At 43.9% G+C, this 27724-nt stretch overlaps 1 protein-coding gene and 1 long non-coding RNA gene across 2 annotated transcripts in view; both read left to right on the top strand.

The window, feature by feature from the left end:
• The first annotated feature begins 264 nt into the window (after positions 1 to 264).
• Positions 265 to 27724, top strand: part of ETNK1 (ethanolamine kinase 1) — a 55522-nt gene continuing 28062 nt past the window's right edge. The window contains exon 1 of the mRNA XM_032798355.2: positions 265 to 566. Coding sequence (XP_032654246.1) covers positions 411 to 566 — 156 coding nt within the window. The 5' untranslated portion in view covers positions 265 to 410. The remainder of the gene's footprint in view (positions 567 to 27724) is intronic.
• On the top strand, positions 6523 to 13637 carry LOC116835481 (uncharacterized). Its single transcript, XR_004376194.2, has 2 exons — positions 6523 to 9227; positions 12143 to 13637. It is a non-coding gene; the product is annotated as an uncharacterized LOC116835481 (long non-coding RNA).

Raw genomic sequence — 27724 nt, 5'->3', positions numbered from 1 at the left:
GAAGGAAAGAGGCAGCCTGGGAGATGGGGGAGGGATGAGCGGGGAGTGGGGAAGGAAAGCTCCAGACATGAAGACGGGGGGGAATGATGAGGGAGGGGGGAAGGAAAGATGCAGACATGAAAAGGCAGGGAGCTGCCGGTCCGGAGGCGCCGCGGGCGACACAGGCTGGACAGCGTGGGGCGGCGTCCCAGGCGGGGCAGGAGGGGAGGGGGAAGATGCCGCTGTAGCCCCAGGAGATGACCCCGCCCACCACTTTCCCAGGCTGCCCTGCGCCGCAGACGGAGCCGGGGGAGGCGGAGCCGCAGCCGCTGTATCGGGACTGAAGTGGAAATTTCCCGCAGCGCCAGCCCCAATCGCAGGTTTCGCCCCTCAGAGTCACAAGTCGTCGCAGGACCTCATCGCTGCCCGCTATGGCCAACTACATTCACGTCCCGCCAGGCTCGCCCGAGGTGCCCAAGCTGGACATCGCCCTGAGCGACGTGGATGGGCCCGGCTGCCGCGACGGAGCCCTGCAGCTGCTGCGTCGTCTGCGGCCCCACTGGAGCCCCGAGGAGGTGACGCTGCAGGTATCGGCCGGGGGGGGATAGCGGGGCCCCGCGGGGCGGCCACTGGGGGTGCGGGGAATCCCCCCTGTACCGGGCCTGGGGCCGAGTCCCGCTTGCCAGGGAATCCAGCCAGGGGGGTGCAGCGCCGACCCCTTCCCGGCCCCTCCCCATCAGTCCTGGCGCCCCAGTTTCTCCCCTCTCAAAATTAGCCCCCAGCATCTTCCCCCATAATCAGCCCCCCCCCCGATCCGCGCCGTCCTCCCAAGTCTCCCCCAAATCGGGTGCCCCAGCTCCTCGGCCCCCCAGCTCCCCGCCCCCATACGCCCATTTCCTTGCGGAGGGTTGTCTTTTTTTTGCCCCCCCCCGGCGTCGCGTTTAAAAGTCCCATCCGGTGTGCGTGGCTCAGCCCCTGCTTCGTGCGGGGCTTTAATGGAGGAGGGGCCTGGCTGGGAAAGGCCCCGGCCTGCAGGGCTTGTTCTGTGTAAAGCCTCCCGCTGGCTACGGCTGCCCGGCCAGCTCGGGGCGTGGGTGAGCGGGTGCCAGCGCCTCGGAGCCGCGCAGGGTGGGCAGGGTGGAGGCCGCTTATCAGCCAGGGCCCGAGACACCCTCCTCCAGCGCTGAGCCGCAGGCAGGATGTAGCGAACGCCACCATTTGCCAAGTCTCTCTCCCGTCATACGCTTTCAGTTTCAGTACACTTGAAAATAAACGGTCGGTTAGACGGATATTGAAAGGTTTCCGTGTTTTGGCTCAGTACTGGTTATCTCACCCTTTTGATAAGTATAGGGTATCGTCCCTATTTGACGTAATTAAAACCAAGTTGCTGATGGAGCCTGCCTAGCCTCTTTACTAATTCTGGATTCAAAAAATCCAGTACTTTGCCTGTTGAGTTAGTTAGATGGCCTTTGCTCCTAGGTATGACGACTCATTTGTCTGGGGCCAGCTAATCTTACTGAAGCTTTTGCTTCTAGAATATACTTAATCTAACCTCAGGAGTTTGCTGGAGATTTGTTTTAACACTCGCTGCCTCTGTAGTTGCTAGTTGCAGCCTGAATATATTTCAGCATTTATGATACACATTTTCAAATCATAGTTTCCAAATGTTGTTAATGTGTGGAAATTTCTCACTTAATTTTAGTGATACTCCCCAAGGAAACAGATGGAAAAATAAATCTCTGTAAAAGCTGACTGCTCTATTGTAATGGATCTTAATTTGACTGAAATCATTTTAAATTAGCCAAGAAGGGAATAAATTTGGCAAATATGCATTATATCAGATAGTATCAGCTGTAAATTTAAGATTAATGTATAACAGCTATTCTTGTTGAAAATAACTAGAGTAGACGTGCAGGCAATTTCAACATTAGCTTTTGCTTAAAGAACAGTTAGTTAATAAATAGTTACAGTAGTTCTTCTAAATTATGGCTTCCTGGCAACAACATAGCATTCTTATTCCAGGAGTGGAGGATCCACATGGGCAATTTTTAACGATTTAAAAACCCTTTCCGTTTCATTAAATCCTTTCACAGTGCAACATATTTTGGTCAGTTGTGCAAGAAACAACTCTCAGGCTTTTAAGAATGGAAAAGAAAATTGTTACAGAAAATTCCTTATTCTGCTTTTGTTATTTGTGGGTTGAATCTTAAGAAAAATATTCTTTTGAGGATATTTTTGTTCTTGCTCACGATCATCATAGCTTGTTGCTCCAGAACTGCACCCAAGAGCTATTTATTATCAACCACCTGACCAGGACAGTGATAGTGACTATGAAATTCTAAGGGAGATTAGAGAGGCTATCAAAATAAAGAACTCAGTAATATTGGGGGATATCAATTATTTCCATATCGACTGGTTACATATCACCTCAGGATGAAATGCAGACACAAAATTTCTCAATATTTTAAATGACTGCTTCTTGGAGCAGCTGGTACAGGAATCCACAAGGGGAGAGGCAATTCTCCATTTAGTCCAGAATAGAGTGCAGGATCTGATCCAAGAGGTCGCTTGGAAATAGTGATCATAATATATAACATTTAACATTCCTGTGGTGGGAAGAACACCTCAACAGCCCAGCACTGTGTCATTTAATTTCAGAAAGAGAAACTATGCAAAAATGAGGAGGCTAGTTAAACAGAAATTAAAAGATACAGTGACTAGAGTGAATCCCTGCAAACTGCATGGACACTCTTCACCATAATAGAGGCCCAACTTATATGTGTGCCCCAAATTAAAAAACACAGTAAAAGTACTGAAAAAGAGCCACCCTGGCTTAACAACTACGTAAAAGCAGTGAGAGACAAAAAGGCATCTTTTAAAAAGTGGAAGTCAAATCCTAGTGAGGTAAGTAGAAAGGAGCATAAACACTGCCAAATTAAGTGTAAAAATTTAATAAGAAAAAACCTAAAAGGGGTTTGAAGAACAGCTAGCCAAAAACTCAGAAGGTAATACAAAAATGTTTTTTTTAAGTACATCTGAAGCAGGAAGCCTGCTAAACAACCAGTAGGGCCCCTATACGATCGAGATATAAAAGGAGCACTTGAAGACAATAAAGTCATTGTGGAGAAACAAAATGAATTCTTTGCTTCAGTCTTCACTGCTGAGGATGTTAGGTCCTTTGTAGGTGACAAATCTGAGGAATTGTCACAGACTGAAGTGTCATTAGAGGAGGTTTTGGAATTGATAAACTTAACAGTAACAAGTCACCAGGACCAGATGGCATTCACATAAGAGTTCTGATAGAACTCAAATGTTAAATTGCAGAACTGTTAACTGTGGTTTGTATTCTGCCCTTTAAATCAGCTTCTGTACCTAATGACTCGAAGATAGCTAATGCGATGCCAATATTTAAAATGGGCTCTAATGGTGATCCCAGCATTTACAGAATGGGCAAATTAGTTGAAACAATAGTCAAGAATAAAATTGTCAGACACATAGAAGAACATAAATCGTTGGGCAAAAGTTAACATGGTTTCTGTAAAGTGAAATCATATCTTACTAATCTATTAGAGTTCTTTGAAGGAGTCAAAAAACACGGATCCAGTGGACGTAGTGTACTTAGATTTCCAGAAAGCCTTTGACAAGGTCTTTCACCAAATACTTTTACGTAAATTAAGTTGTCATGGGATAAGAGGGAAGATCTTTTCATAGATTGAGAACTGGTTAAAAGACAGGGAACAAAGGGTAAGAATAAATGGTAAATTTTCAGACTGGAGAGGGGTAACTAGTGGTGCTCCCCAAGGGTCAGTCCTAGGAGCAATCCTATTCAACTTTACTCATTAAATGATCTGGGAAAAGGAAATAAACAGTGAAGTGGCAAAGCTTGCAGACAATACTAAACTGCTCAAGATAGTTAAGACCAAAGCAGGCCGTGAAGAACTTCAAAAGATCTCACAAGGACTAAGTGCTTGGGCAACAAAATGGCAATAAGTTTAATGTGATAAATGTAAAGTAACGCACAATAGGAAAAAATAACCCCAACTATACATACAATAGATGGGGGCCTAATTAGCTTATAACTAATCAGAAAGAGATCTTGGTCATCATGGATAGTTCTCTAAGATAGCCACGCAGTGTGCAGCGGAAGTCAAAAAAGCAAACAGGATGTTGGAAATTATTCAAAAAGGATAGAGGAATAAGACAGAGAATATTTATTGCCCTTATATAAATCATGGTACTCCCACATCTTGAATACTGCATACAGATGTGGTCTCTCATCTCAGAAAGATATACTGATATTAGAAGAAAAGGTTCAGAAAAGGACAACTAAAGTGATTAGGGGTTTGGAATGGGTCCCTATGAGGAGAGATTAGAGGCTAGGACTTTTCAGCTTGGAAAAGAGGAGACTCGAGGGGGGATAAGATAGAGATATATAAAATCATGAGTGATGTGGAGAAAGTGAATAAGGAAAAGTTATTTACTTGTTCCCATAATACAAGAACTATGGGCCACCAAATGAAATTAGTGGGCAGCAGGTTTAAAACAAATAAAAGGAAGTTCTTCATACAGTGCACAGTCAACCTGTGGAACTCCTTGTCTAAGGAGATTGTGAAGGCTAGGACTATAACGGTTTAAAAGAGCCTCCATGAATTTATCTAGTTCTAAGTCCATTAATGGCTGTTAGCCAGGATGGGTAAGGAATGGTGTCCCTAGACTCTGTTTGTCAGGGGGTGGAGATGGATGACAGGAGAGAGATCACTTGATCATTACCTGTTAGGTTCACTCCCTCTGGGGCACCTGGCATTGACCACTGTTGGTAAACAAGATACTGCGCTGGAGGGACCTTTGGTCTGACCCAGTATGGCCATTCTTGTGTTTGACCTGATTGTGTCACTTTTTTCAAAAGCTTATCTTCAAAAGTACAGGATGTTGACAGGACGCAGTGCATCAGGTAATGTTGAAGTGTTTGCCAAGGCTGTCCCCGTTGACATTTGGGGCTATTCCTCAGCTTCCACTTGGTCATATTATGACCAATCTTTGCCACCCCAGCTCTGTCTCAGTTTAGAGTACACCAGTATGTTCATACAATGTCAGTGCCTGGGGGAAGGCGAGAGAGTTCTAAAGGAACCAGGTTCTCCAAGATGATCAATATTCCCCTTCAGTTTGTTTCACTGTAACTTTCCACAGTGGTATTTTGGGGTAAGAGATTTTCAGAGGCAAAGATCTTTCTGAATTTCAGCCTTTTGGGTGGTAGAATGTGCATGATCTAAGATATCCACTGTATGGACACTTGATTTTGTGTCTCCTTTTTACTGAAGGCATCCTGCCTAACTGATGGTGATGCAGTCCCCTCGAGGCAGCATAGCAACCAAGTGGGAGTCTGTTTCAAAGTCCTTGTGATGATCCTACAGGATCGATCGTGTTCAGTATCAATTTTGTATGTGTGGCTGAAGCATGACCATACTGGACCACAATACTCCACAGTTGAGTAACACAGGGTGAGACTGGTTGCTCAGACTTTTTGGGGGTCAGCTCCTCTTTTTTATTAGCTAGTTTATGCAGTACACAACTCCTGGAATTCCCTTTTTTTGTTTAGCTTCTTGATGCTCTTTGAATGTCAGCATTCAGTTTGATGTGACCCCAAGGTACACCAGATACTCATAATGCTCAAGTATTGTTCCATCCCATGATATCTGAAGTTTTTGCATGGTGAGGGTTTTTCATGTGAAAGGTGCACACTTGGGGCTTGCTAAGATTGGCATTCAGGAACCATGTGTGATAATATTTTCCAGGTACGCTCAGAGAGCCAATTAGAATGCGCTCAGTGTCCTCAAATCTTTCTGATTGGGTGATGATACAAAGATCTGCATAAATAAATCTTCACATGTTGAGGGAATTCTGTGTAAACATTAAACAGCAAGGCTGATAGAATCATGGGGCAGTCCATTCTGGTGAGCATGCTGTTGAATTTTTTGACCATCCACCTCAACAAAAAAAGTCCGTCCGCAAGCAGGGAGGAGATGACCTGGACCATCTTGCTATTTCTCAAGAGTTCTTGCCAATTTCAGTAGACGTGCACTATGGTTCGCAGATTCATCCGCAGCTGACAGATGAATAAGATTCTAAACCATTTTAGATGTATTGAGTTAGGTTTGCAACTTTGCCATAGTATGAATATCCTAAGCAGAAAACAGCTTGGTCATCAGTCAGTTACCCTTCTACTACTGGTGATATTGTATACATTATAATCCTCTCATATTGCTTGTAGGTTGAGTAATATATGGATATTGGGTGATAACTCTTTGCAGAGTCAAGGTTTTTTATGTGATTTGAGTAGTGCAGCCACTTGTCTGCTCCACAGCCTGGGTATCTGCATTGTCTCCATGCAAGAGTTAAAGAAGACAAGCAGCCACTTCTATATTCCTGTCCCAAAGGAATAATAATTAGACACACCATCAAGTCCAGTTGCCTTTCCACATTTCAGTTTCATGTATTTCTTTTCTTGCACAGGAGAACAGGTAAATGAAACTGAAACCTTATTGCTTAACAGCTGACACTTTTTCTTGGTAACATTTTAGTGCTGTTTATAGCGGTGGAATGTCACATTCATAATTCTGGCTCTGTTCCAGGCTGAGAGTTCACAAAATGAAACCTCCTGTAGACTGATGCTTGGTTCTTTTGATCATGAACATGCTATAACTAATGTAATAAATATATTTTTAGACAACTATAAAAATTGCTCTAAGAAACTAATGGAAATTATTTTTCAGCCAAGTAGAAAAGTTGTGGTCTTAAAAATAGGTATGCAGGTTTTGTCATTTTGTTCTTCTGTGCCTTTGTGCAACTGAAGAACTTTATTCATACTGAGATTCCTTCAATCATCATTTTCTTTTGCAGTCTAGTATATTTTTAAAATGTTGCACACAAGTCATAGTAGAAGCGAGAATGTGCATACACACACTCCAAAGATCAGTGCAGTGGGGTGCTAGACCAAAGCAGATTTTGAGAGAGAAGTCTGTATTGGCTTTACTGGGACAGAAGAGAGGAGGACCACACCTCTAGCAAAGAAATAAAAGCTGGAGATATATATTCAGTGGAATACAGGTTTGACTAGTCTGAAATGTAGTAGGACTGTGGCAGAGTAGCCTAGGAACATGTTGAATGGACAGAACTAGTCAGTAATGTGGGTTTTCTCATAATTGAACTCTACATCTAGCCACCTTTGCTCTTTATATTCATACTGTCAGCATAGTGTGTTGGAAGGGTAGAAAGTCTAAAGTTTAACTAAGTAAATTTACCAACTTTTACTTGCAAGAATGTAAAGTGAAATGGGCAAAACCATTCCAAGTTAGTGTGTCTTCCAGTTGCCTTGCATTTTAGAATAGTCTGCTGCTGCTTAATCATTCCTTCTTTTAAGATTTGTAATTAGTTGTATTTATAAATATTATACTAGTGTGTCCATTTAAAATTATTTTTTCTAAATAATTGTTAGCTTAACATTTGGGCAAAGGAGGAAAATCCTTTAACCCAGTGGTTCTCAAACTTTTTTACTGGTGACCCCTTTCACACAGCTAGCCTCTGAGTGTGGACCCCGCCCCCCCCCCCATAAATTAAAAAGACTCTTAAAAAATATTTAACACTATTATAAATGCTGGACGTGAAGCAGGGTTTAGGGTGGAGGCTGACAGCATGCGACCCCCCACATAATAACCTCATGACCCCCAGTTTGAGAATCCCTGCTTAACCATTTATATGTATGCACTGTAATGCTTCAGAATGGGTGCTTAATTTTATTAGAAAGCCTAGTAATAAGTGTTGCATAATACAGAATTGGTTCCGAAATAAGGAAATAATCATTCTGTACTGCTTCTGTGTCCCTATCCACGTACAGGGAAGAATTCCAAAGTAAATGATCAAACTGCCTCTTTCTGCCAGCAGTATATGGAAAGACAAAGTCCTCTACTAAAGATTTTTCTTCATGTGGCTGTTGTGTTTAAATCTGACAAGAAGAGTGGCACCTGGGAAAAAGCTAGGAGCAATATAAAACCGTTTCTATTTTTACCTCCAAATACTTAAGACCCTCTTGCTTCATTGGCCTTGGTTACAATAATCCAAAGCAGTGTCATCAAAAATTTAGCTTAAGCAGCATAAATATCTCCAGTTCCACTGGTCTGGCAGCAGATTTTGGTCTTCCTTGTTTCATTTGGAAGTTGGCTGTAGTCAGTATTAAGGATGAAACGAACTGTAGACTTTTAGAAAAGATGATAATTTGATAATGACTTCATAAGGAAACTTGAAGTTTCACTTGTCTGGTATTAACTTTTCACCTCCTAGACTTTGTGCAGTATGGTTGTAAGAGTGAGTGAATCTTGCCACTTTCCTTTTAAGTTCTTTAATGCCTTCAACTGTCCGGTCATTCCCTTATTAGTAATGGGAAAACCTTTGTCACTGGTTTTGGTGGTCTATGTAACATAAAGATGGTCATCTCATCTGCTTTCCAGGTGTCCCACCACAAATGAAATCCTTGTTACCAATCTTGACAGAGACGAAGGATAGAATAAGTACAGGAGACTGATCTACCTCGTTAGCTCAGGATGGATCCATGGGTCTGTTCCAATATGGAAATTCCACTTGCCCTTCTGACAAATGCCAACTCAAAATCCCCATAATGCACCTTGTCAAAGACCTGTGCCATAAGTATTGGATCATTTCATAACAGGGATGCCTTAGAAGATTTAATTGATTATTTTACCTTTGTTACCATCACTTAGTTTAACATTCTGGTGTAGTGGGTAGCTCCCCCTGTATCTATCTACCATTTCTCTTATTTCAATGCAGTGTCCCTCATGTCTCCAGCATAGGGTGGTGAGGATGTCGATGAAAGCCTCTCATCTTCTGAACTCTCTTAACAGCAAGCGTCAATTAATGTAAATCAAAATGATAGATTTATTTACACACTTTTTTGTTTATATTTACATGATGCCTGATCCACCTAAGGCCCTAAGCGCTTGTATCATGAAGTCATCATCACTTTCCTCTAGATCTTCTGGAAAGCCCCTGTGTCTTGGATCTCTTCAGGATTTATAGCGATCTGCCACTTACTTCATAGAGCTACCCCCTCACCCCACCGATGCTTGATTACTTGCATTCATCAGTATATTTGCTTTTTTAGTCTTGATAGTTTGCACAAGTATGTAATTCTTCTATTGTAGATACCAAGTACAACCACCTAAGCCAGGACTCTGCTAGTAAGGTTCCTACTTTTGTTACTGAAATAACTTTTTTCTTTCTATTTTATACCCCATGCCACTTGTACTCCTCTTCCTTCTTGTTCACCTTCCATCACCCATGGGATTGATTGTCTTGATTTGGGCCACTACTTCCTTTCCTTGGTTGTCTTCATCTGTGTTCCTTTTCTGTTCTGGAACTTTCCTGGTGTGTGTTATGGCTATTGTCTGGCTTCAGATTTTAAGTATTTTGAACTTTCTTCTATTAAACAGGCTTATTCTGAAGTTTAAAAAGTAGAATGGGGACAGCAGAGTGTGTGTGTGTATATTAGGGCTGTTGATTAATCACAGTTAACTCACACGGTTAACTCGAAAAAATTAATCACTGTTTTTTTAATATCACTGTTAAACAATAGAATACCAATTGAAATTTATTAAATATTTTGGATGTTTTTCAACATTTCATATATATTATATACTTTTATTTCAATTGCAACACAGAATACATTTTCATTACAAATATTTGCACTGTAAAAATGATAAACAAAATAAATAATATTTTTCAATTCACCTCCATACAAGTACTGTAGTGCAATATTTGTTACATAACTGCATTAAAAAACAAAGTAATGTAAAACTTCAGAGCCTAGAAGTCCACTCAGTCCTGCTTCTCATTCAGCCAATTGCTAAGACAAATACGTTTGTTTACATTTACAGGAGATACTGCTGCCTGCTTCTTCTTTACAATGTCACCAGAAAATGAGAACACACATTTATATGGCATTTTTATAACCAGCACTGTAAAGTATTTACATGCCAGATATGCTAAACATTCATATGCCCGTTGTGACAAAGTTCTTCCTCTACCTTGGTGGGTCCTGCGCTTATTGGCGGATTTGTTCACCTCAGTGATTTTCCCCTCTTGTGGAACCCACAATCTGGGTCAGCTCCTCCTATGTCTGATTAGGAGTTGGGAGGTTTGGGGGGAACCCGGGCGGCCCGCCCTCTACTCCAGGTTCCAGCCCAGGGCCCTGTGGATCGCAGCTGTCTATAGTGCCTCCTGTAACAGCTGCATGACACAGCTACAACTCCCTGGGCTACTTCCCCATGGCCTCCTCCAAAACCCTTCTTTATCCTCACCACAGGACTTCCTCCTGGTGTCTGCTGATAACCGCTTGTCCTCCTCAATCCTCCAGCAGTACACGCTCTCACTCTCAGCTCCTCGCCTTCTTGCTCCAGCTCCTCACACAGCTCCTTCTCTCCTCTGGCTCCTCCTTGCCTGACTGGAGTGAGCTCCTTTTAAAACCAGGTGCCCTGATTAGCCTGCCTTGATTGGCTGCAGGTGTTCTAATTAAGTAGCTATCTCCACTGCCTTCTAGAAAGATCTTAATTGGCTCCAGGTGCCTTGATTAACCTGGAGCAACTGCCATTTGGTTACCAGGTACTAGGATTGTTTAGCCTGGGGCTAACATACCTGTTTCTCAGTACTTTACTGTAGCCATCTGGCCTTGCCCCATCACACCGTACCAACGAATCGGTCACCATGGTCAGCGAACACGTCATCGCATGGCTTATAACACTGCTAGCTCTCCTCAAAAAATGTGCTGCATTAATTTGTGAGGGAACTCCTATGGGGGAGGCATTATATGTGATATCCATGTTCTAGGTTATACAGTGCTTTCACGTCCCATGATATTTCAAGGATATAAATATGTCTGTATTGTATGCATGACCCAGAACTGCTAGACTCACATAAGTAGCAACCTTCCTCAAATGCGTTATGTGGACAAAATTTAAAGAACTTTAGTCAGTACATCGTAGTCTTCTAAGATACAAACAGCTGTTAAACACCAAGTGTTATAATCTGAAGTCCTGTTCCAATCTCATTAATCATGAGGCCTCTGGAGATATGCTTAAGAAGTATGGTGTAAAAGCACACGCATCTGTGGAAACTTCAGAGACCCAAGACCGCTAAAAACAGAATCAGTTCTACTGCTGGTGCATTTGACTTCACACCACAAGGAAAGGTTGATTATGCGTCACATCTGCACTGCTATTGAAATTGTATCAGCAGTGATTTAAATTAGGGCTTTTGCATCAATTGCATTTAACTCTGCATGGTACTTCGAACCATAATCGTGCATTTTAATCTTCAGTGCATCTGTTAACAAACAGAATCTGCCAACACCGGTATGCTATTAAATAGTGCCATGAGATTGCCTATTCTCACATTTCATAAGCTGTATTTTGTTATTTCATTGTACAACAAAGTAATATTTTTTTACAACATCATTTACACTGTAAAATGTATTACAAACTGTATTGGTTAAGTTCACCTGCTGACCAAGAAGTAGACTGTACGTGCAATCTTGTTGGCGCTGAGTGCAAACTTACATTCTGTTAGAAAAAAAAATTTTTTTGTACATAACTTCACTCATCCAAACATTTGTAAAAGCTTTCAGAGCCTACATGATCCATCAGATCCTGCTTCTTGTTCGAGCCAATCTGCTAAATGAACTAAGTTATTTCGTTTGATTTACGGTAGAAATGCTTGCCCTCTTTTTATATACAGTGTCAACGAAAGTGAGAACAGGCATTTGCTGTACAGCCTTGTATGTGTAGCCAACATTGACAAGGTTATTTATTGTGCCGAAAATTATGCTAAACATCGGTATCCCCTTCTATGCTTCGGCCACCAGTTCCAGAATCACATGCTTTTAATCGCTGTACAGCCATTATATATAGTGTAAAAAAAGAAGTTAATTAAAAAGATATTGTTTGTCAAAAAAAAAAAAAAAAAAAAAGATATTTTTTCATTCTAATTTTTCACAAGTGAATATCAATGAAATACTAAAGCATTTTAAACAGCTTGCAATATGATATTAAGCATGTTTTGTTTTGATTGTTGGTAATATTTTTGGTCTTGTCCCTTGCAGTGCACTTGAAGATCTGCTGATGTCTCTTGGGAAATCTAAATAACAACATTTCTACTAATGGATCATATTTCCCATTTTATTACTATTAAGAACATTTTTATGAGAACAAATTATAGGCTGTGTTCATCTGTATGTCCATCACCTTAAGTCATAATCAGGGATCCTAGTTTTTTTGTGATTTAACACCCCCCCGACCCCCCCCCATCTGATACAGCATAAAAATCCATGTTTTTCCACAATTAAAATGAAATGCTGTATTTTAGTTTCCTTAGTCACTACATATATACGCACACAAATATCAGTTGTATGTGTTTTATCGATATATTTACAGTTTTAAGCAAGTTTGAAGCCTGCCAGTGCCATCAGTCATTATAATAAAATTAATAGAATGAACCAGACACAATGTATTGTTTTTTGCTGCTGTTGATGGCCATGCTGTTTTAGCCTCCTTGTTTTCTTTAGTTTTCATTCAGTTTAGTGCTTTCCATGTGTTCTGCAGTTGTCTGCCTTCAAACGTAATCTACAGAACAGCATATTACTATCAACATGAAATTTGACGTCATCAAACTCAGTGAAATGGTCTTTAGGGGTGACTTTTACAAATATTATTTCTTTTATTTTTTTTACAGTGCAAATGTTTGTAATCAAAATTAATATAAAGTGAGCACTGTACACAGTATATTCTGTTGTAATTGAAATCAATATATTTGAAAATGTAGAAAAACATCAAAATATTTATATACATTTATTCTATTAACTGTGATTAATCGTGACTATTTTTTAATCTAGTTAATTTGTTTTGCGTTGCTCACATGCATTAACTGAGATTATTGGCAGCCCTAATGTTTTAATTTTTCATAAAATATAAAAACCTACGGTTCTCTGTAAAAACACAAATGCTGTGTTTTTTCCATGGCAAACTGATTTCTAGAATCCCTAGTCATAATGCTCTTCGTGGCAGCACAGTTAGTTGTTGTGGAGGAATTTGATATTACTTATAAAGGGACTGTGGATTGCTTCAGGAACTTAAATATCATAGTGATGGCTGCCTTCAAATACTCTTGATAAAGATGACTGAAGAAAAATGGAGAAGAAAATAGAAAGCATGTCTGAATCACCTCTAAACAGAACATTTTTTCATGAAGCACTAATGACCGAAGGTGTGCTCTAAATGACACACCTGTGGTGGCATCTTGTTTATGCAACAGATATCATCTTTCAGGCTGCGTTAACATGTACTTTCTGATCACCTGACAATGCTTGAATACCTTAATTGCCTACAGTTAAAAAAACCAAACTGCATAATATGACCAGATGGAGCAGCAACTGTACACATGCCTTGTTGTCTCAGTTAAAAAAAATCAGCCACATCAGGGTGTGCATTCCTAGACCATTACTGTGTAGCTTGAGTGTATTATATTTGACAAGGACTTTGGACCTGTGCACCAATGGCTCACTCACACATGGCATAGTATTATAAAAATTACAAAACATGGTTTGTTGCACTGTAGCTTAAATTCATAAGGATTTTTTTAAATCACTGTATCAGGGAAAATAACTTATAGAAACATTGGCACCTTAATATTTTGAGTTGTGTTGTTTGATTTGTTTTTTGAGCTGTGCTTTTGATGTTAGTCTGTCCCTTATACAAGGAGAAGATCTAGAACAGGGGTGTGCAAACTTTTTTGCCCAAGGGCCACATCTGGGTATGGAAATAATATGGCTGGCCATGAATGCTCATGAAATTGGGGGTGAGGGCTCTGGCTGGAGGTGCGGACTGTGGAATGGGGCCAGAAATGAGGAATTCGGGGGGAGGGGGGGCCCTCTGGTCAGGGGGTTGGAGTGTGGGGTGGGGGTGAGGGCTCTGGCTGGAGGTGCGGACTGTGGAATGGGGCCAGAAATGAGGAATTCGGGGGGAGGGGGGGCCCTCTGGTCAGGGGGTTGGAGTGTGGGGTGGGGGTGAGGGCTCTGGCTGGAGGTGCGGACTGTGGAATGGGGCCAGAAATGAGGAATTCGGGGGGAGGGGGGGCCCTCTGGTCAGGGGGTTGGAGTGTGGGGTGGGGGTGAGGGCTCTGGCTGGAGGTGCGGACTGTGGAATGGGGCCAGAAATGAGGAATTCGGGGGGAGGGGGGGCCCTCTGGTCAGGGGGTTGGAGTGTGGGGTGGGGGTGAGGGCTCTGGCTGGAGGTGCGGACTGTGGAATGGGGCCAGAAATGAGGAATTCGGGGGGAGGGGGGGCCCTCTGGTCAGGGGGTTGGAGTGTGGGGTGGGGGTGAGGGCTCTGGCTGGAGGTGCGGACTGTGGAATGGGGCCAGAAATGAGGAATTCGGGGGGAGGGGGGGCCCTCTGGTCAGGGGGTTGGAGTGTGGGGTGGGGGTGAGGGCTCTGGCTGGAGGTGCGGACTGTGGAATGGGGCCAGAAATGAGGAATTCGGGGGGAGGGGGGGCCCTCTGGTCAGGGGGTTGGAGTGTGGGGTGGGGGTGAGGGCTCTGGCTGGAGGTGCGGACTGTGGAATGGGGCCAGAAATGAGGAATTCGGGGGGAGGGGGGGCCCTCTGGTCAGGGGGTTGGAGTGTGGGGTGGGGGTGAGGGCTCTGGCTGGAGGTGCGGACTGTGGAATGGGGCCAGAAATGAGGAATTCGGGGGGAGGGGGGGCCCTCTGGTCAGGGGGTTGGAGTGTGGGGTGGGGGTGAGGGCTCTGGCTGGAGGTGCGGACTGTGGAATGGGGCCAGAAATGAGGAATTCGGGGGGAGGGGGGGCCCTCTGGTCAGGGGGTTGGAGTGTGGGGTGGGGGTGAGGGCTCTGGCTGGAGGTGCGGACTGTGGAATGGGGCCAGAAATGAGGAATTCGGGGGGAGGGGGGGCCCTCTGGTCAGGGGGTTGGAGTGTGGGGTGGGGGTGAGGGCTCTGGCTGGAGGTGCGGACTGTGGAATGGGGCCAGAAATGAGGAATTCGGGGGGAGGGGGGGCCCTCTGGTCAGGGGGTTGGAGTGTGGGGTGGGGGTGAGGGCTCTGGCTGGAGGTGCGGACTGTGGAATGGGGCCAGAAATGAGGAATTCGGGGGGAGGGGGGGCCCTCTGGTCAGGGGGTTGGAGTGTGGGGTGGGGGTGAGGGCTCTGGCTGGAGGTGCGGACTGTGGAATGGGGCCAGAAATGAGGAATTCGGGGGGAGGGGGGGCCCTCTGGTCAGGGGGTTGGAGTGTGGGGTGGGGGTGAGGGCTCTGGCTGGAGGTGCGGACTGTGGAATGGGGCCAGAAATGAGGAATTCGGGGGGAGGGGGGGCCCTCTGGTCAGGGGGTTGGAGTGTGGGGTGGGGGTGAGGGCTCTGGCTGGAGGTGCGGACTGTGGAATGGGGCCAGAAATGAGGAATTCGGGGGGAGGGGGGGCCCTCTGGTCAGGGGGTTGGAGTGTGGGGTGGGGGTGAGGGCTCTGGCTGGAGGTGCGGACTGTGGAATGGGGCCAGAAATGAGGAATTCGGGGGGAGGGGGGGCCCTCTGGTCAGGGGGTTGGAGTGTGGGGTGGGGGTGAGGGCTCTGGCTGGAGGTGCGGACTGTGGAATGGGGCCAGAAATGAGGAATTCGGGGGGAGGGGGGGCCCTCTGGTCAGGGGGTTGGAGTGTGGGGTGGGGGTGAGGGCTCTGGCTGGAGGTGCGGACTGTGGAATGGGGCCAGAAATGAGGAATTCGGGGGGAGGGGGGGCCCTCTGGTCAGGGGGTTGGAGTGTGGGGTGGGGGTGAGGGCTCTGGCTGGAGGTGCGGACTGTGGAATGGGGCCAGAAATGAGGAATTCGGGGGGAGGGGGGGCCCTCTGGTCAGGGGGTTGGAGTGTGGGGTGGGGGTGAGGGCTCTGGCTGGAGGTGCGGACTGTGGAATGGGGCCAGAAATGAGGAATTCGGGGGGAGGGGGGGCCCTCTGGTCAGGGGGTTGGAGTGTGGGGTGGGGGTGAGGGCTCTGGCTGGAGGTGCGGACTGTGGAATGGGGCCAGAAATGAGGAATTCGGGGGGAGGGGGGGCCCTCTGGTCAGGGGGTTGGAGTGTGGGGTGGGGGTGAGGGCTCTGGCTGGAGGTGCGGACTGTGGAATGGGGCCAGAAATGAGGAATTCGGGGGGAGGGGGGGCCCTCTGGTCAGGGGGTTGGAGTGTGGGGTGGGGGTGAGGGCTCTGGCTGGAGGTGCGGACTGTGGAATGGGGCCAGAAATGAGGAATTCGGGGGGAGGGGGGGCCCTCTGGTCAGGGGGTTGGAGTGTGGGGTGGGGGTGAGGGCTCTGGCTGGGGATGAGGGATTGGGGGTCAGGAGGATACTGTGGGCTGGGATCGAGGGGTTCAGAGGGCGGAAGGGGAATCGGGGCTGGGGTAGGAAGTTAGGGCACTGGAGGGGGATCAGGGGTGCAGGCTCCTGGAGGCACTTACCTCAAGCAGCACCCAAAATCAGCGGCATTTCCCCCCTCCAGCTCCTGTATGGCCAGACAGCTCTGCGCGCTGCCCTGTCTTCAGGTGTCACCACTGCAGCTCCCGTTGACCACGGTTCCTGGCCAATGGGAGCTGTGGGGTGGTGCTTGGGGTGGGGGCAGTGTGTAGAGCCCCCCTGGGTGTCCTTACCCATAGGAGCCAGAGGGGGGACATGGTGCTGCTTCCAGGAGCTGCACAGAGCGGGACATCTAGGAAAATCTGAGCCCTATTATTATTACTAGCACTTGTCCTCCAGTCTATATTTGAGAAGTTAATCTCCCATGATCACACAATTTCTACTGGTATTTACTTCATTAAAAAGGTCTCTATCCATATCCAAATCGGATCCTGGCAGACTGTAGCACACTCCAAGCACTACCTCAGGGGAGGCTCTAGTAGCTTTCTTCCCCAGTGTGATTTTTGCTCAGACAGACTCTGTCTTATCCATTCCATCCCTTCTTATTTCTTTACAGTTAACCTCATCATTGACATACAATACTTCTCCACCACCTTTGCCTTTATTTCTCTCTTTCCTAAACAGCACATACTCTTCAGTACCTGTACTCCAGTCATGACTACTATTCCACCATGTTTCTGTTATCCCTGTAATAGCCGGTTTCACTTCCTGTACCAGTAACTATAGTTCCTCCATTTTGTTACCTAGGCTCCTCACATTGGTGTACAATGTGGGCGCTGTACATTTGGTATTTTGTGTTGTAATTGAAATCAATATATTTGAAAACGTAGGGGAAAAAAATTCAAACTGTGATTAATCACAATTTTTTAAGTTAATCACGTGAGTTAACTGATTAAATCAACAGCTCTACTTCAGACTCTTTTCCCCAACACATTCCTTGTGTGGTATTGTGAGCCCAGTTATTACTATTTCCAAAAGCAGTCAGATTTTATCTTGGCCTTCAACTGAAATTTTTAATTTCTCATATTGACTAAAATACTTCCAGGGATCCAGAATCTTCCTGCCAAACTATCTGCTACAGTGTATTTTATCCACTTTGTCACCTAGGTCGGCTTTCCTATTTCAGAATATACTTCTGGAACTTCCTTCCTGGTATTCAGGACAGGACGTTCTGTGAAGTCTTTCAACTTCATCCCACACTAGACCATGCATTGTCTTGATCATTCCGCATTGCTGTGTAGGTCTCTGTTCCTTACGTGTCTCTACTTAGTCACAGACTGCTCTCTTCATTTATGATGCCTATCTCATGCTTTTTCTTTGCCATGGAATCCTTTTTCCTCATTGCACCTCATTTTAAAATCTCTTGTTTGTTTACAAATGACACTTTTCCTAATACTATATTAGGGGCATCATGATTAAAGAAAGAAACTTGTATATAAAATGCATTTTGTCTCCATGCACTTAATTTTTGTTTGTACTAGTTTTGCAGCCTTTTAATTTTTACTTTCATTTCATGATACAAAATGGGAAATACCTCTAAAACTGTCAAACGAGCTCGTGAGGAATGCTTATTAAATCTAAAAGACTTCTGGTTGCAAATAATTATTTATAGCAGCATGTTAGATGCTAATAAGGACCTTGAGTGGAATTTCTAAATTATCCGGTGGCAAGATCTAATTTCCTTGATGTACGTAGTTTCCATTAACATTAATGAGACTTGCACTAGGGGGTGGGAATACACAATAGGTATGAAATACTTCATGAGAAAACTATATAGCAGTTCAGAAGACTAAGGACAGCAATATGAAGACCTTTGTGGTCGGTTGGTCTGTCTTAATGTCAGCACAGACTGTTTCCTTATGTATTGTGGGATCTTCAGAACATTCATGTTGTGGTAAAGCCTCTGTCCCAAATCTGGACCTTAGCATCCAAAATTTGGGGGCTTAACATGAACTCCCCCAAGCTCACTACCAGCTTGGCTCCGATCTCGCTGCCACCAACCAGGATTCAGTGCCTGGTACACTAAAGCCCCCCAAAATCGTCCCTGGGGGACCCCCCAAGACCCAGAACCCCTGGGTCTCCTATCTCAAATGGGAAAACAAGTTCCTCCCCCTTGTCTCCTCATTATCTGATCCCCAGCTTCCCTCCCTGGGTGAGCCTGGGTGATGCAGTACTTAACTCCTTGAATACAAAATAGAGAGAGCTATTTACCTCCCTCGAGGCTATGCATTCAAACCTAGTAAAGCTAACATAAAGAGATTTTCCACCCCCCTTTCCTGTAGCCTCACCAGAGAAAAACCAAAAACCTCAACCAGGTTTTAAAAAGAAACTTTATATAAAAAGAAAGAAAATACAGAAAAATATAACCCACTGCATTAAGATGTCAATTACAGGCTCTTGCTTATAAGAATTAGGAATACACAGTCTGATTCAAAAAATAGCCAATTTAAACCAGTCCAGCAATTACACACATGTAAATACAACTTACAATATCAACCTATTGCTTTCCTTTGTACTCATACTTGGTAATAGAAGATTAGAAAGAAGCTTGGAGATAGAAGGAAAGATGCTCTCACCACAGCTGGGAGAAACAAAAGACTCAGAGTCCCCAATTCCCGCCCCTGACTTTTAAAAAATCCAGTTTTCTGATTGGTCCTCTGGTCAGGTGTTTGGTTCCCTTTGTTCACCCTTCTCAGGTAAAAGAAACATTAACCCTTACCTATCTACTTATGACACGTGACTAAACATGCATTTTTTAATATAGCTAAAATAGTATTATGTAAATGAAATGTTTGAAATAAATCAGTGGACTTAGTAGTGTTTCTGCTAATGCATACTTAAAATCTGCTGCCATGTTTTCATTCTAATTTATCCTGAATTTGTTTTTATCAGTAACATAAATGGAATTTATGCTGTTGTGTGTCAGAGCTGATATCTGACTACTATTGTGCTCTTTATATCAGAGGGATAGCCATGTTAGTCTGGATCTGTAAAAGCGGCAAAGAGTTCTATGGCACCTTATAGACTAACAAACGTATTGGAGCATGACCTTTCATGGGTGAATACCTACTTCGTCGGATGCATGATATGTTGCTTATTTACTAGATAATTAACTTTTTATTCGTGATTTGTGTCAAGCTGCATTAGGATGGTAACTGGAATTTAATTAAACACAACAGCATATACAACTTAATTTTATTAAACAAAATAAGCCCTTAATATGGTATCTGACCAGTTGTGCCATATTAATATAGTTTGACCTCAAAAGTTAAATGTTTTCCTTCTGATTCTTTCTTTATATAGAACACACAATGTTTTTGATAGAGGCTTATGGATTCAGCATATTTACTTTTTATGTAATTGTTTTAAAAGTTATAATAAGTTTAGGTCTTAACATAGTTTTAAATTCAGATTCAATTTTAAACTGGTTTATCTGTAAACATAATTATTTATTTATTTATGTATTTTATTTTATTTTCCCCTCCACCCTGATCCCTTTTTCTTCCCCACGGCTTCTCGTATGGAGAGAGAAAGGTTCCAGTAATGTGTTATCCATCTCAGTGCATCAGAACAGATGTGTTTCTTGGTCTGTTCTTTCTCTGATGTCTATTACCCTGCCAGTGCAGGATTACAGTAGACTTTCAGTGTTTGGTGGTTTTCCAGTATGGTTGTAAACATCTCATGACATCTAGGTGAGAACTATGTCAATGATCTAACATATCTCACTGCCAGTTTCCTTGATACTCTGCCCAAATGCCACTCTTGTTTTCATCCTGTTATTAATTTATGCCAAAACATTTAAAATTATGTGCACGATACTTTAAAATTCTGCCAATTTTATTTGTCAATACATAAATGTGGCTCCAGCATGGCAGTGGGGAGCACAGGCCACTGGCTGCATTGAGGTGGTAGATCATCCTGAAGCCCCCACTTCCTCCAGTATGAGGACTTGGCAGTGAGGCTGCACCCAATCCTGACACAGTACAAGGCCTGGGCCTCCCCAGAAACACCCCTCTGTACCAAGCACGCCAGGTGTGGGAGAGCACGCTCAGCCCAGCAGGATCCAAGTTTGGAGATGCTTAGTGAGGGAAGATCCAGGTGTGGGCTGAGAGGTCTCTGGGTGCAGGTGGCTCAGTGGGAGATCTGAATGCAAAGGGGCTCGTTGGGGGAGTTCCTGGTGCAGGGGCAATGACACTTTGCAGTGAATCCAGGTGAAGGTGGTTGGGACTCAGTGGAGGGGGATGGAGGGAGGCTGGGTGTTGGGAGATGGGGCTTGGCGGGGGGGTCTGGGTGCTGGAGGAGTGGGGCTTGATGAGGCAGGAGTCCAGGTGCAGCTGGTTGGGGATCAGTGGCGGAGGGACTCAACAGAGAGGTCCAGGGGTAGGGGGGTAGGGCTTCTCAAGTTGAGGGTTCGATGGGCCTGCTTAACAGGGCAGCCCAGCTGTTGCCAAGGGGATGCTGCATGCCAGGCTCCTGCTCCTCCTCCACCCCTTGCGATTCTCCTATCCCCTTTTCTTTTCCATTCCCCTCTCTCCACTCCCACATTTGCCTCCCCCTGCCCTATTCCACCCCTCCTTCTTCCCCTCACCCTCTCATTTCTCTGCCCCCCCCCCTTACCCAGCCCCACCATGAGCACTCAGTGTTGCACAAAAAACAGGAAGGCTCCCACCACACAGAAGAGGAGCACGACTGAAACTAGGTACCTGGAGGCGGCGTTCAGCTGCAGAGTCAGTGGAGGCCAGGCACAGCCTCCTTCAGCTATGCAGCTCTGCGCATGCCTCACCTCTGTTGGGAGGGGGGAAAGGAAGCAATCCTCCCCAGAAAACTGTCCCCTGCTCATCCTGTTTCCCCCCCTTTCCCTCCTTTTTTCTGCATGGAAGCACAGGAATTCTGCGGGGGGGAGGGGTTGTTTTCTGCGAGCGCAGAGTCACAGAATTTCCCCAGGAGTACTAATTATACCACCTTAAGTAATTCCTCCTCCTCTGTGTTTGTACCCTTCAAGTAATTGTAGTCTGTGTCCCATTTTGGACATTACTTAGCCTCATATATGTAATTTTTTATCTTCCTGCTGAAGTTCCAACAAGCCTCTTAGTTTTGTTGCCCTTCTCAGAATGCCCTCTGTGTGCCCCCCCTCCAATCCCGGGGCTGCAGGGACTGAACTCGGAGCCTGCACCCCTCTCCTGAGCCCTCGCCGCACCCTGCACCTCCCCTGCACCGCAACCCCTTGCCCTGAGCCTCTTTCCACACTCCTCCTACACCCCAACCCCTTGCCCCAAGCCCCTTCCTGTGCACCACACCCCCTCCCACACACCACACTCCCTCCCACACTGCAACCCCCTGCCCAGTCCTACATTCATGGCCCTGCATGCAGTGTCCCCACCTAGATGTGGCCCTCGGGCCAAAAAGTTTGTCCGCCTCTGCTTTAGTAAGTGTTTAGATATTTTTATACCTACTCATCATCTGTAAAATTGGATAATACTTTCTTTTTCAGTCTTGTCTGTTGCGATTGGAAGCCCAAGATGACAATAATGCATATCTGCTCATCCTAAAGAGCAGGGCCGGCTCCAGGCACCAGCTGAGCAACCTTGTGCTTGGGGCGGCAGGTTCTGCGGGGCGGCATTCTGCCCAAACCTAGGGCAGCACAGCCTTTTTTTGTTGTTCGCTGCTCTGGCCACCCTGTATGGGGCGGAGGAGGGGAGCACCCTGCAGCAAACTCGGCAGGGCAACCTGTTTCCTTCTGAAGCCCTGACTGCCCCCTTTCTCTCTCTCTCTCCCTCTCTCCCCCATTAGACCGGGTGTGCAGTCTGCAGCACAGGGAGTCTCCCTGCACCTTGGCTCCGGCTGCCCTGTAGGGTTTTTTGTTTTGTTTTTTCCCCTGCTTTGCCGGCCGTGCCGTTGTTCCCTCCCCCCCCCACCGCCCGCTTTGCCACTCCAGCCGCACTGTATTTTGGTTTTTTCCCCCCCTGCTTTGATGCTCTGGCTCCACCCCCCCTTTTTTTTGCTTGTGGCAGCAAAAAAGCCAGAGCCGGCCCTGCTGAAGAGACTGCCACTAAACCATCAGTCCTTCCTGTCACTCTTAAGTACAGCTCTGATTTATCCTGTTGGATTTGCCAGGGGCAGGAAGAAGAGGGATTGAAGGAAGAAAGACTATTTAGAAGTTGTAAACCTCATGGCAAATCCCAAAGGGATGTGGCCTCCTTGCAGACTGTGCCACCTGGGTCGACCTCTGGTTAGGTCATTAAGCTGTTTGGTCTAGATATTTTCAGTTTCTCCATCACTGGCAATCTTATTGTGCCACTGCATCCTTTGGTGCCCACGTTATTGCCGGTAGTGTAGTGGCATTCCTTGGTGTAAACACTTTAGAATTTGTTGATCTTCTAATATGTCCATACCAAGAAAGCCGTCAAACCAAACTAATACTGATAGAGGCAATTGCTAGGTTTGGCTTTGAATATCCTTATTTCTGATCTTGTCCTGCCCCATAACATGGAGCAGCTTATGAAGATGGTGAGAGTCAAAAACATCAATCCTTCGTCAGCACCCATATTTCACTTTTGTACAACAGCACTTGTATACATGTGGATCTGTATATCTGCAGCTTTGTGATAAGCTTGCTGTCACAGCATCCCCTCAGATGCTGCCGAAACTTGACAGAGGCTTCTGTTATACAAGCAACTACATCTTTAGAGCATCCTCCAGTACTGTCTGTGATACCGCTCATTATGCAGAAGTGCTGCTGTGCAATTTGGTAGTTACAGTATGTCTGTAGTAATAAGAAAATGAGTTATAAGAAAACAATCTAGGCTATGGCTTCTCTTTCCCTGTTCCAGCAAACAGTACATCTCACCCTTAATTATAATTTTATCGTAGGGTGGGAGTTCATCTTCAGTATACGGAACTAAATAGGCTGCATTTTAGAAATTTTTGTTGTGAAACGGCAAACGAATCTAAAAGTTGTTTATGTAATATCACTTGTAAGAAGGGAATTAAAAAAAGTCATGTAATTAACCATCAAGATATGCACACCTTAGAGTAATCATGTGATCTCATTATTGTAACCATTGTCCTTCCTCTTCCCTTTCTCCATTTTTGTCCATTTTTAATCCTTTTGTTGTGTTCTGAATTTAGATAATACCTGACCTGGAAAACACAACAATCTCTTAACTGTAGAGACAATGTATGTTCCCTGCTTTTTTTTAATTTTTTATTTATTTATTTATTTTAAGGTACAAAGGTCCAGACTTTATAGGAATCTGGATGTTGCAATACTGAGCATTACAGTGACTGATTGACTTATGTGCATGTCACTTTTAAAAATGAAACTTTGTCTCCTACATTAGTTGGGCATTGCAGTGCTGAATAGAGCAACTTTCTAAGTACCTTTAAAAATCTGGGTCAAAATTCCCAACTCTGCTAGATCTGTGGTTGCACAAAGGCCTTTGTAATTGGAAAATTTAGATTTGCCCTTCCTATTGATTTTTTTTCCTATGGCTGTAAAGCGATTTTAAAAAAATCGATCATGCAATAAAAATATTTTTGGATGTTTTCTACATTTTCAAATATATTGATTTCAATTACAACACAGAATATGAAGTGTACAGTGCTCACTTTATTTTTGATTATGAGTATTTGCACTGTAAAAAACCAAAATAGTCTTTTTTAATTCACCTAATACAAGTACTGTAGTGCAATCTCTTTATCATGAAAGTTGAACTTACAAATGTAGAATTATGTGCAAAAAACCTGAACTTAAAAACAAAACAATGTAAAACTTCAGAGCCTACAAGTCCACTCAGTCCTACTTCTTCTTCAGCCAATCGCTAAGACAAACAAGTTTGTTTACGTTTGCATGCGATAATCCTACCCGCTTCTTGTTTATAATGTCACCTGAAAGTGAGAACAGGCATTCTCATGGCACTGTTGTAGCCAGCATCGCAAGACATTTATGTGCCAGATATGTTGAAGATTCATATGTCGCTTCACGCTTCAACCACCATTCAAGTGGACATGCATACATGCTAATGATGGGTTCTGGGTTAACAATCCAAAACAGTGCAGACCGATGCATGTTCATTTTCATTATCTGAGTCAGATGCCACCAGCAGAAGGTTGATTTTTCTTTTTGGTGACTTGCGTTCTGCAGTGGAGTGTTGCTCTTTTAAGATTTTGAAAGCATGCTCCGCACCTCATCCCTCTCAGATTTTGGAAGGCATTTCAGGTTCTTAAACGGGTTGAGTGCTTTAGCTATCTTTAGAAATCTCACATTAGTACCTTTTCGTTTTGTCAAATCTGCAGTGAAAGTTCTTAAAATGAACAATGTGCTGGGTCATCATCCAAGACTACTATAACATGAAATATATGGCAGAATGCGGGGTTTTTTAATGAGCGCCATCAGCATGGAAGCATGTCTTCTGGAATGGTGGCTGAAGTGTGAAGGGGCATACGAATGTTTAGCATATCTGGCATGCAAATACCTTGCAGTGCCGGCTACAAAAGTGCCATGCAAATGTCTGTTCTCATGTTCTGGTGACATAAATAAGAAGTGGGCAGCATTATCTCCTGTAAATGTAAACAATCTTATTTGTCTTAGCAATTGGCTGAACAAGAAGTAGGTCTGAGTGGACTTGTAGGTTCTGAAGTTTTACATTGTTTTGGTTTTGAGTGCAGTTACCTGACCAAAAAAAATTTACATTTGTAAATTGCACTTTCACAACAGATATTGCACTACAGTGCTTGTATGAGGTAAATTGAAAAATACTATTTCTTTTATCATTTTTACAGTGCAGATATTTATAATAAAAAATACACTCTGATTTCAGTTCCAACACAGAATACTATATCTATGAAAATGTTGAAAAACATCCAAAATATTTAATAAATTTCAATTGCTATTCTATTGTTTAACAGTGCAATTAAAACGGCAATTAATCAACAGCCCTAATTTTTTCCACTTAAAAAATTGTGCAAGAATTTAGTGTCTAAGGCATATTGCTATAACATACAGTATTGTAAGGTTGGTTCTGCCTTTAATTATTCTGAAACAATGCTCAGAATTAAGTAAAACTGTTCATTTTGAAAGCTGTAAAGTCTTCAACTAACACTTTATTGTAGTGTTCTGGAGATACTGTATTGACATTTGAGAGGACACTTGCATTATAAACGGTTATTTCTCCAAGCACTTGGAACATCTTGAGAAAATTACTTATTGGGCTGAAACTTTTGTGCTTTGGTGGGCTTCAAGTGTACATACCAACACGCACATGTGGAGCACCACAGGTATGTAGGAAAGTAGTATGTATTTGTATGCAGCTGCATTCCTCTATTTGAATGTGGGAACCAATAGGAGAGTAAAGTCTTTTTTTAAAATAGAAAATTGTACGGAGAACTCTGTCAGGTTACTGTTTTAAAATGAATATCAGTTGTTATTAGTAACACGTAAACTCTTAGTTTTGATTAGCATACATCACTTGTGCTGGCTCTTTACTCTTTTTTGCACTTTGCTCATCTTGGAAAATGAAATAGCTTAGTAATCCGTTTTCTTGCAACTTATGCATTTGCACAATGGTGTAAAAGGTGGCTTGCAAAAATTACAGGGGAATTCAGACCAATGTGTTTACGCTTTAAAAATTCACGAAAACCCTTCTATCAATGCTTATTGTAGCAAGCTTAACTATGGTAAACTGGACTTTTTTGGCGGGGTGGGGATAACCTGAAGATATAAATGTAATGGCATAAACAGCAATACAAAATTCTCTGTACATACAGATTATGGTTTCTGTGGGCCCATGACTTCAAATTTCTTGCCTCTCTTTTTCATTTAAAATTGCAGTAACTTTGCACTAAGTTCTGTATTCATGGTAAAATCCTGTTTCCAATCGCTTTTCCATTTGTTGTGCAGATTTTTTCCTAAAACTAGGCCTATCACCTGAGAATTTAAAAGTTTTACTTTTCAAATAGTTCTTACAGTTCCCTGAGAAGTTGGATCTAATGAAGCAAGTCTTACTTATAGAGTTAGTTATTATAAATGTCAACAAAACATCTTGCCAGAGTTTGCTGATTTATCAGACAATGTATTCCACATAACCCTGTTGATCTTGATGAGATTCCACTGGAAACCTGTCTGCCTGGTTTTTGGCCAGCTTGCCTACACAACTCCCGTCAGGTGGGCTACTTCAGAGCCAGGGCAGCCTGCTGAGCAGCCTGCTCTGGTAATGGGGATCCCAGTAGATCTGGACAGAAAACCATAATTCCTTTTTCGTGGAGAATTCTGAAAATGTTTTGTGGTTCTTAAAGGCTTATCCATGTTGATGCACAGTTACCCCAAGCACTTGTTTGCTTGTCATCCATGTCAGTTGAGGTCGCGCCTATGTCTTGAGTGTCCTCATGCCTCCCATTTTGAGTTGCATGTTCTCTATTTCATCTATTGATCAAAACAGCCTTTTTAGTAGCAATAATATCTGCTAGAAGGGTGAGAAAGATGCAAGCACTCTCAGTAGGACCTCCATGCACAGAATTTCATAAAGACAGGGTCACCTTGATATCTCATCCAGAGTTCTTGCCGGATGTAGCCCCTGACTTCTGTCACAGTCAGGTAATATGTCCGCCTGTTTTCTTTCCCAAGCCACATGCCAGCAAAGGGGAGCTAAGCATCACATTTTCTATGTACTTTGAGCACTTGCCTTCTACTTTGACAGGACCTGAGCCATTTTTGATATCTTCTAGATAGGATGAAAGGTCAGGCACAAAGACTTAATTAGATTTCTATCTGCATTAAATGATTTAGCCAAAAAAGACCCTCCATTGAGTGTTACAGCTCATTCCACAAGAGCTCAAGCAGCTTCTGAAGCTCTTTGATGGGTGTTCCAATATTGGAGATGTAAGACAAGTTCTTGCGATTACAGTACGTATGTTCACCCAACATCATTCCATAATAGCAGCATCGAGATCTGATGCTCACTCTTTCAAGGCTGTCTCACAGTCATAGTTCAGGTAGACTCCTGTCACCCACTACTTGTGATCTAGGTTGCTGCTTGAGTTAGCAGCAGCGGAATATAATGTGGACAAGCACTTGAATGAATGGTTGTCCGTATGTATTTTTGACCTGCCTTCCTACCCTGCTAATAGAGTCCTAAAACACAAGCATTCTGCATTGGTTGGGGCCATCCTTCAGGTGGGAGGGATAAGGACACTTAAGGCGCACGAACAGCCCCAGCAGAGACATTGCT

The sequence above is a fragment of the Chelonoidis abingdonii genome, chromosome 1, assembly GCF_003597395.2.
Source record: "Chelonoidis abingdonii isolate Lonesome George chromosome 1, CheloAbing_2.0, whole genome shotgun sequence".
Taxonomy (NCBI): domain Eukaryota; kingdom Metazoa; phylum Chordata; order Testudines; family Testudinidae; genus Chelonoidis; species Chelonoidis abingdonii.
This window is presented reverse-complemented; position numbering and strand designations above follow the sequence as displayed.